Source organism: Gymnoscopelus braueri (genome assembly GCF_963280865.1).
Source record: "Gymnoscopelus braueri genome assembly, chromosome: 23".
NCBI classification, from domain to species: Eukaryota; Metazoa; Chordata; class Actinopteri; order Myctophiformes; family Myctophidae; genus Gymnoscopelus; species Gymnoscopelus braueri.
This window is the reverse complement of record NC_137625.1, coordinates 15,685,816-15,696,656: the sequence shown is the minus strand read 5'-3', so window position 1 is coordinate 15,696,656 and position 10,841 is coordinate 15,685,816. Positions and strand designations below refer to the sequence as shown.

Here is a 10,841-nt window from a genome sequence, read left to right as displayed (position 1 = left end):
TCCCAAGGCAATCAAATAAAGTGCCTTTTTAACGACATTCACAACTGGAGGCAGTCTGCATGTCTTTGTTCAGATGGGAAGCGTGAAGTGAGATGGATGACAATGAGAATGAGAGACGTTTGACATTCATTCAAGGGAGGCTTTCACAAAGAGAGACAGGCAGAGAGAGAGAGAGAGAGAGAGAGAGACAGAGAGAGAGAGAGAGAGAGAGAGAGAGAGAGAGAGAGAGAGAGAGAGAGAGAGAGAGAGAGAGAGAGAGAGAGAGAGAGAGAGAGAGAGAGAGAGAGTGTGTCAGGAATCTGAGGAGTCTGAATAATGGCTGAAAGATGGTGGAAGTGGGTGAGCAGAAATGAAAGAAAGTACACTGCTATTGTGGTTAAAGCGAGAACACGGAGAGATGGAGAGGGAGAGAGAGAGTGCTGGGAGAAGGCGAGAGTGCATGAAAGCTAGTGTATTAATGGCAAAGTAAAAAAGCAGTCCGCGAATAAATTACCCCATCTCCCGCGGGATTACTAATGTAATTATTTGAACGAGGCTTCTCATTTCAGTGTGCAGAGGTGTGGAAGACCTGTGCAACAAAAATGAGAGGAGGAGTGCAGCGCACCGTTTTAGCCACTGGAAATTAACTCCCCGCTACGGGCTCTATAATTGATACGAGACACAGATACCTTTGATTGGAACAAAAGAGACAAACCAGGAGGGAAAAGATTCTTCACCACCTTTTTATTTCATTTTATTTCTTTAAAGCGCACGTCTAACACAGAACAGAATAAAAGGAGCAGAGGAGAGAGAGAGAGAGAGACAAAAGGATGTGTGTGGTATAAAGAAACACGATGCACCGGGCACGGATAAGATTTTTATTGAATTTATGTATAATCTCTCAGAAAACCAGCAGTATTCTTAAGGTTTAAGAAAGAGAGGTACTTTACATTTTACAGAGTTGTCTCCAGGAACAACACCGTTAAAACTTCCCCAGTAGTTGGGTCTTAGTCTTTTTTTTTTGTTAGTTACAAAAAAAATGTCTCATGGAAAAGTCCCCAACAGTGATGGCAAGATACAATACCATAAGCAGATTGTCTGAGTAGCAGAAGTACTGTAGTTCACTTCTCTTTAGCATGCCTCCAGAAAACAAATCAAGAATACAACAGCAACTTTATTATTAGTATAATTTTTTTTTGTTACAAGAAAACAAGAAACACGCAACGCAGCACAGTTATCGAGGCAGACGGGCATCAAAGTGAAAAAGCCGCCCAAAAAGAAGCACTGAAACGGGAAAGCGAGACCAAACGGACTGCTTTTCAGGAATTTTAGAGATGAAAAAGTTCTTTCCATCTTTCTGTTTTCAACATTAAATAGTTCCCTTTATTCTACTTCCCTTTCTTCTGTCCTCGGAACCTCGCCCCCCCTACAGACAATCCACTTTGTTTTAGAAATGATGAAGCTCAGCCGTCTGCCGTATCTGTTTTACAATGGGCTTCAGTCCGTCTTATGTACTCTACAGACAAGCACGCACATGCACGCACACACACACACGCACACACACACGCACACACACAAACAAACAGGCAAGTACGGCACGCACATCTCATAACATGATCCATACACTGCAAAATCAGTGTACAGTAGGTGTGTGTGGGGTTTCTGTGAGAAAAGAAAACTGTGCCCGCTCTGATTTATATACTGATACATTTATGTTGTGTGCCGAAAATAAGACGATCTACCAGCTCACAGCTTGTGAATCGTCTATTTTCGTACGTGCAACACCGCAGCACGGCGGAGTATGAAATTAAGCATTAGCAAGACATCAGCCAACACAATGAATGCTGATGCGAGAGGGTTATGAGCCACAGCCCCGGGGAGTGATCGTACATCATGTAGGGGAGCGCAGAGATCAAAGTGTTAACACTGCGTTGCGCTAAACACACAGGGAGCTAACCACAGACTCTTATTCAGAAGACCCTCATTCAGTGGGGCTTTGGAAGAAAGAAAAAAAAAAGAGAGAAGAGAAAGAAAGGAGACAAGAACAAAGAGCGTTTAAAAAAATAACACGGGCAACTGCTTACGGACATGAAAGAGTTAATAATCACTACAGGGGTGCGAGATCAGCTTCACCGAGAGAGGAGATAGAATAATCAGCATTTACATTACTGAGAGATGGACCAAATTATAATCTAACAACCACATTATTTCTGCACACAAATATTCAACAATTTCTTTGTGAAAAGCATAGCAACACCTTTGTATTAAAAGTGAGGGAAAAAAATTCAAGTCATTTTTTGTGTGTTTTTTGTAACTTTACATCAACAGAGACCATTTTACATAGAGCAGTTACAGTACGTTTACTTACAGCCTCCCTCCTCGCAAAGGGCTCAAAGTTCATTCCCACATTGCATCCCTTCGAAAGTATGGCACTAGGGAAGCGACTGAGAAGCAATCACACACACACACACACACTGTTCATCATCATTGTTGGTGCGCAGCACTTTTACATTGTACTTCAACACTGCCTATAGACTCCTCTTGACATTCATGTCTCACATTCCACAGCCTCCCAGTCCGTGACCTTGAAGTACATTTGCCGGGATCACGGAACATAAACCGCGGCTGAGTGCCGAGTCTATTATTTGAAAATGGCGATGAGAAAAGAAAGAAGGAAGGAAGGGGAAAACAAAAGAGAGGGGAGCCTGCGCTGCACAAGATGGTAGAAGGTTTTCAGAGGAAAGGAAGCGAGGAGCGAAGGGGTAGAAAATATAAAAAGGAGAAGTGCATGCCATGGAGTTGCCTCTCCGTATCGCTTCTCGGCTAGTTAAGAGGCTTACCGAGGTTTGTAATGAGACCCAGGGGAGCGGTGTCAACACGTTTGACACTCCGACTTGCACACAGCCCATGGCAGAGACCTCTAGCTGCCCTCACACACGCTTTGATCTCGCTTACACATTCACATTCACATGGGCGCACTCCAGCGCGCCTCGGGCCGAAAGAGGAGGAAAGAGATGGGGGGGGGTGGGGGGTGGAGTGGTATATGTGGAGAGAGAAAAGGGGCTAAGTGAGGAAAAGTGATGAGAAATTAATGTTCAAAAGTGGAAGTGAGCTAGGAACAAAAATGTATCCCAGTTGGCGACTGTTGCCGTAACGTTTGATCATCTATTCAGTTCTGTAGACGGAACATGCCATCAACCATGCGGCCACAGCCCCATAACAGACATGGTGTCGGGTGTGTACAGTGTGTCGTTTTATTGTTGGCGAGTCCATGGCTTCAGCGACGCGAGGAGAAGAACAGGCCAGCAGCCAAGTCGGGGTCCCCCGCTTGTCACCTCTTCAGGTCACTAGGATAGCCAGTTCAGATTGTCAGTGCAACACAGGACATGTGTGGGTTGTTCATGTGATAAGTGCCACTTTGTCCGCTTGGCTAGCCCATCAGTCTGGTGAGTCTTCCAACTCAGTGCCATTGTCGAGATACAGGAAACGATGGCACGTAAAATAGCAATAGATGCCAAGGAAAGATTGGCAGAACGTCCCATCTCTTGGTAAAAATGGTCCATAAAGTAGGCGCTTGGGCATGTACCATACTGTACTATATGTGTATGTGTGTCATACATACACACGAGCACAGATAGACACGCTCCTCTAAAGTATGAGCCTGGAATATTTACAGATTATCTGCCTACATCTGCCCGCCCTCCTCACCTACCTCTCCTTCTACCTTTATCCTGATTAGTGACAGGTGCTTCGGGGCGCGGCTCCTCCTCCAGTCATGTGGACCGGGTGGGATTGGGCAGGTCAAAGACAATGGGCGCGTTCATTGGCTGGAAGTTGACGGTGCAGGCGGAGGCGTTGACGAACGTCGTGGTGCCGTCGGTCATCATGCCGTAACCTAGGGAACATGCATGGGCATATTTTCAATGAGTCCACTTTCATTAAACCAAAGTATCACACCACAGATACAGATTTGTTTTTGGGACACTTTGCATCGCTTCGAGAAATAAGCTCTCTCTTTTCTGTGTTTACAAACATTTTATGAATCTAAAATAAGCTAGACTGGGACAATTTAGGCATTTAGCAGACACTTGCCCAGAGCGAAGCGCAAGATCAGAGTAAATGGCATGAATGAACCCTATTGAAGTAAATCAAAGCACATGAAATACAACATACAAATGGATCAATTAAACAAAATGCCCCACAGCATCATCTCTTATGACCTTGACCCTTGTCTTTTTTAACCCAAAAGTAAATTATTTCTGCGAGGCCAACAGGCTGGGAGGAGGAGATTATGTTTTCTCCCCTGTCAATGAGTCAGCATGCAAATGATAGAAACAAGATGACAGTGAAGCGACAATTTAGGACCTTTTTAATACCTCAAAAAAGAAAGAAAGAAATGAAAAAGACCATTACTGCATCAAAAGTAATCAACAAACTATACAATAAAAACTGGTCAAACATTGGCCAAATTGTCAAATAATATAAGAAAGAGGGAAAAAAATAAGCCGATCTACAATCTCGTAGATTGTAGATCAGCCATTTTCACAATATTTAGCTGTGGAATTGAGTCAAACTAAATTGAATGCCTCAACTAATACATTCCAAGCGCTTATCGGGGGGGGGGGGGGGGGGGCAGTTCAAATATGATAATTTTGGGGGTCACAGCCTGAAAAGTTTGAGAATCACAGCACTAAAAATCATATTGCTGTTGATCTGCCCTCAAAAGAAGATCTGCATGTGTCTAGAACAGTGGTTCTCAAACATTTTTGGCTCAGGGTACCCCCCGCAAATAACCTTTTCATCGCACGGCACCCCTGAATCACCCCTAAATTAGAGGATACATTATATATATCATATTACGGTACGTAAATATATACATTTATATATTTGTGAGACTATCCGTTTCCATTAGGACAGATTGAAAATAACTTTGACACAGCATCCCTATTCTGGGGGGAACGCGGGCCAAAAACAGCAGATCTACAAGCTCACAACGCGTTGTAAGGTGGCACGTCGTAAGCTTGTAGATCTGCTGTTTTTGGTGAAGAGATTTGGCGTAGATGGAAAAAGAATGCATCAAGTACAGTGCAGCTCAGGTATAGAGGTTCTAAGTGGTTAAACTGAAGTGATATTGATAAATTCCAAATATTATCAAACTACTCTGCGGCACCCCTGGACTGTCACGTCATCCTAGGGTGCCAGGGCACCCACTTTGAGAAACCCTGGTCTAGAATCCACCTCCGTGCACTCAGAGGACCAGAGCCACACTGCCAACACTAGGGCTGTCATCATGACCATTCATTAACATACAAATAATTGTGAGTAACGATTTAATTGTGATGAACATTGGAACATATGAATAAAAATTACATTTCTGTTTGGCTTTTAGGCTTTGTGAACAAAAATTGCCCTTGCCAAGATATAGCAAATAACTTAAATATGCAAAGAAATGAATGACAATGACCGATTATCACACCTAAACAATAATCAATAAGAATAATAATCAAATAGGCTATATTTAACAAGACCAGGAGACCTGGTTCTGCCAGACCCAGACTTCACATGACGTGTCAGCCTGTGTCTATGCCCATGTATGGACGAAAGGGGGACAGACTTTTATGGCTGGGACACACGTCGTGCTTTGTCCATACATGGGCATAGGCCCATGTATGGACAGACTTTTTTGGGGGACAGATTTTTTTTTGGCTGGGGCCGGAGGACAAAGTGACAGACTTTTTTTTTGGCTGGGGCCGGAGGACAAAGTGACCATGCCCATGTATGGATGAAACAGGTACAAAGCCTCATGTAAGCCCGACCCCTTGGGTCTGGCAAAAATGTTATACTTTTAAAAAACGTTCAGGAAGATGCTATGTCCAGAACAAGCTGGCTCTGTAACAGCTTCTGTTCTACCTTGATCTGATGCCTAAACATGCATCATATTAATAGTTCATCGTCTACACACGCTATTTGCACTTAATGAAATATTATTTTAAAGCTTTTTTTTTTGTTTTAGATTATTTATTCATAACGTTATAACATTTTATATTAAATTAATATTATATATCTTGTATAGCTTCCCTCTAACCATTCTGAGAGCTCCACACGCTGCTTCCAATAAATGTATTCAAAATACTTACTAATGGCAATAAAGCAAATTTCATGAAAATCTCTGTTCATGATGTCAATCAAAGATAAATATTCAATCAAAGGATTGTTAACTAAGGGAGCATCCAGAGGGATCTTACAAGCACGGAATACAGAACGAATCTGTCTGTAATTAGAAATAATAAATAAATATGCGTGTCCTGAGAGAAAGAAGTTTGTTTTTAGCCCTACTAGCACTGGAGCTCTATGGACCGGTCAGTCTGTCCATCCCTCCAACACTTTGGTCCAAAACAAATGTCTTGATTGAAACTACTGGCATGATTGCCCTGAAATTTGCTGTGCACCTTCATGAACACCAGATGGCCACGATGGATTCTGGCGACCCCATGGCCTTTCCTCTAGCGCCACCAGTAGGCCACAATTTCCACTTGCACACAATATATCTCAAAATCTACAGGCCGATTTGCCGAGGAACTTGCAGAGCTCAAGCAATCATGTTCCCCTGAGTAAGAACTTTTGGTCACGCCATGGTCTTTCCTCTAGCGCCACCCCCCATGTCAAAAGGCGCTTTTTAAATGATGGTATTCTATTTTAAGTTTAAAGCTTATTTTGCTGTTGCTCACAATATATGTTGATCCCGCAGTGAACATACAATATCCATAAAATATATATGCACAGACCAAAAATAAATTATACGTAGCCTGCGAGTTAGAGGTTCATGCATGCTCATTCTATGTGGCTGTTTACAGCGTCATGCAGACCCATACAGTACGTCATACACTGACGTGGCAATCAGCTGTCCAATCGGGCGGGTTATTTAAGCTCACTTACATCTGTGTTCCGTCCGCTTTGTGTGCCATGGGTGTTGTCATGCCGCGTTTGCTCCCACCACCACCCCAGCACCACCAGTGGGCTCTGCTATTGGTTCTGTTCCCCATGGGGGGGTTGTTATTATATATCTATCTCCCTGCTCTTAAAGGTTAATGATGGTTGTCTTAATTGTGCTGAGCAGGGAGAAAAATGTAGCAGAAAATAGCCGATCTTCAAGCTCACAATGCGTCGCATCGCGACGCGTTGTGAGCTTGTAGATCTGCTATTTTCAAATAGCTGATGTATATGTTAAAGTGCTCATGTGGCCCATAGTCGCTTCGTTTGGGCTGGTTTTCCTAGACCTGGTTGCTTGTTTCTCCCACAGAATCTGGCAACACTGGATGGGAGTTTGATAAGCAATGAGCATACACAGTCTAATCCTTGGTGTAACTTTACCCCCAAAGTGTACAAATTGTACCCAAAGGGATCCATTGAGGTACAAACATTCAAAATGAATTCCTTGACTACCAATTGGTTCTCAAACTGGGGTCCGGGGACCCCCAGGGGTCCTTGGGGGGGTCCCCAGTGTTAATATAGCATCACAATAATTTTAACCACTTTATCCAATTATACGTTGTGTTGTGAAAGTGTTGTGAAAAATGTTGAATAATTTTACATTTTTAACGCAGAGCCTGAACGCCAAGATAAAATATTACATCCACACTTGTATTCTCATTCTATCGATTTGTGAGTTATCTGACTGAACTGTGCAAACAATGCAATAATAATAAAAAACTTAGCAGCAATAAGTAATAAAGTGATAAAGTGTAAATGGAAACAATTGTAAAGTGTGTGTCAGTGTGTACAATGTAAAGTGTAGATAATGTTTGCATAACCTTACAGGGTGTGCAAAAAACAATATCAATATATTCAGCCACTTTAGGGTTGTCTACAGACTATACATACATGCAGCAGAGGGCTGGCCAATGTATACTGTATACATCGTGCTGAAGCATGAAATATTGTGTGCTGAACTGTAGCAATTCTGATGCAACGATATACATGCAATACCAGCCAGTATTCTTGTGGTGGGTTGTCCCTTTGCATTAGGCCCACTTTCTTTTTATGTCTGTCAGCCAGCTGTAGCGGTTCTGCTGCCGTGTCCTACTTGTGAACCCATCATTAGCACTTACTGCCCTCAAACATGATTACTGGAAGCCCCACAGGCAGCTCCTACAGGTTGTGCAGATCCAACTTTCATGGCAATCCGCCGTTGCATTTTTAGATATCGTCTATGCAAGTAGAAATGTTGGCCTAATTGTCATGGATCATGAAAGTACTATCATGCAGAGATCAGGTCAGCACACCATCTGTTTCCAAAGAGAACTCAACTTGACATGTTTTATTTCAAAATGCTACATAGTCATTGTGTGGGGGAAATATTCTGAGGGACAAATATATCATTTACTGCAGTGGTTCTCAAACTTTTTCATGTCAAGGACCCCCAACTTGACACTTATTAGCCCGCGGACCCCCTTTTGAAAAGATATGCCAGGCAGGGACCCCCATAAGAGAAGTTTTTTACGGCTCTAGCAGTGATTCTCAACCATTTTAATTTCAAGGACCTCCGGTTTGACATGAATTATAGGCTACGGACCCCCTTGTAATGGCATTTCTATCTCTGGGACCCCAATTTATATTGTAAAATCAATGTTAATTTAACTCTCAGAGTTACAGACCCATAAGGGTCCATTTTGTTCCTAACTATCCATCATTTAGCTGGGGACCCCCTGGAACTCCCTCAAGGACCCACTTTGAGAACCAATGATTTACTGTATAAAGAATCCAATCAAAATGGTTATCTTCACAAAAAGTCTTTTTTAATTTCTCTGTCTTTTAAAGTGAATCTCTAGAACACGTAATGCGTAGTAGAAGACCGGCAGAGACTCAAACACTCTCCATTGTGTCTCCTACCGCAGACTGGCGGTCATCAATAATTATTATTATTGGCTTAGGAATGTGACGAAAACAAAAAAAATCTCCATAAATTCAAGACTTCATGGAGTGTGTAATTGATAGAAAATAAGTATTTTTTTGGGGCGAACTACTGCTTTAACACATTGATAAACAGGGATGGTTTCAGCCTCTTTCTCCTGATATGAATATGATCTAGTTACTAATCTGGTTCTCTCTCTCAATGAGGGACCGGTGGGGCCCCTGGGGCTCTGCGCTGACCGGCTAACCCCAAAAAAAAGCAGCCTATGGAGCTGCCTATGGAGAGGACCTTTCTGCCTCTGCTGGCCTGGATGGGAGCCGGGTTGCCATATCTGCTTATTATAATTTCCTCGCAAGTTTTTACTTGAAAATAGCCGATCTACAAGCTCACAATGTGAGCTTGTAGATCTGCTATTTTCAAATAGCTGATGTATATGTTAAAGTGCTCATGTGGCCCATAGTCGCTTCGTTTGGGCTGGTTTTCCTAGACCTGGTTGCTTGTTTCTCTCACAGAATCTGGCAACACTGGATGGGAGTTTGATAAGCAATGAGCATACACAGTCTAATCCTCTGTGTAACTTTACCCCCAAAGTGTACAAATTGTACCCAAATGAATCCATTGAGGTACAAACATTCAAAAGTAATTCCTTGACTACCAATTGGTTCTCAAAGTGGGGTCCGGGGACCCCCAGGGGTCCTTGGGGGGGTGCCAGGGGGTCCCCAGTGTTAATATAGCATCACAATCATTTTAACCACTTCATCCAATTATACGTTGTGTTGTGAAAGTGTTGTGTTGTGAAAAATGTTGAATAATTTTACATTTTTTAACACAAATCATCTCTTCTGGGGGGTCCCTGGCACAAAATATTTTGAGATGGGGGTCCGTGGCCAATATATCAATTCAGGGGTCCTTTACGCGAGACTAATGCTCAACCATCTAATATATCGTTTCTGTCGGTCAGAAACCGCCTATCTCCAATACTTAAACTTTTTGTGTTTTTTCATAAATTAACGCCCTACTCGATCATACTACAGCTTGTACGTAGATCTGCTACTTTTGGTGTTTTCTTTTATTTGAATCCTGTAAAGTAACAGTTTTGGACATAATGACGTTCTCTCTAACCCCAGAATGACCATCTGTACACTCTCAGATTTAACCCATTAACACATTCCACGCCAGAGTTTAATATCATAATGTACTCACCAGTGCCAGCGATTTATTGTTGTTTTTTTGTTTTTTTCACGTCGCCACAGACCTCGCTAAATACCTTAAGATCGCGCATTAAACTGTTTGTAGACACACAGGGTAGCTGTGTGAGTGGCCCAGAGAAGACCGTTTCGATCGGTGACATTCCATTGTGCAGTCGTCGCGGTTTATGTTAAACAGCGATCAGCGAGGACAAAAACAACAACCGAGATAATGGCCGATTAGGGGAAGATTTAGAGCGAGGGTGGGTGGGAACGAAAATCTCCGGATACGGATACAGTATATCCATATCCGGGTGTGCTACAATTAAATGTGTCACTGCGAGGGAGGCCTACAATGAAATGTGAACCTGCGAAAAAAAAAAAAAAAGACCACTTCGCGTAGACTGGCACGCTGCGCAATTATTTAGGTTTGCGTAGATCTACGCGATTGGCACGCAATGTGTTAAGACCGGGAACGCATCTGTGTCATTTTTTTATTTCTTTGGCTATTCAAAAATAGCAGATATTCAAGCACAGAGTCCCTGGAACAAAATATTTTACAAATGTTTGAAAAAAATGCATATTTCTTAATAGCCAAAGACATCTTAAAATGACATGGAAGCATCCTAAAGGGTTAAACGAACGCTGAGGATTTAGCTGCATACTGAATGCCACAGTGTATCCACATTGTACGTTCACAGTCAAATCAGTAGCAATAATTCAACTCAGAAGAGCATATACGAATGGAACCAGATGGAGCTGTA

General features: G+C 42.5%; 1 protein-coding gene across 1 annotated transcript in view; it reads right to left on the bottom strand.

The window, feature by feature from the left end:
* Positions 1–930: 930 nt before the first annotated feature.
* Positions 931–10,841, bottom strand: part of LOC308079565 (metallophosphoesterase domain-containing protein 1-like) — a gene marked incomplete at its 5' end in the record, with an annotated part of 54,547 nt that continues 44,636 nt past the window's right edge. The window contains one exon of the mRNA XM_080421114.1: positions 931–3,874. Within this exon, the coding sequence (XP_080277240.1) occupies positions 3,753–3,874 (122 nt within the window). The 3' untranslated portion in view covers positions 931–3,752. The remainder of the gene's footprint in view (positions 3,875–10,841) is intronic.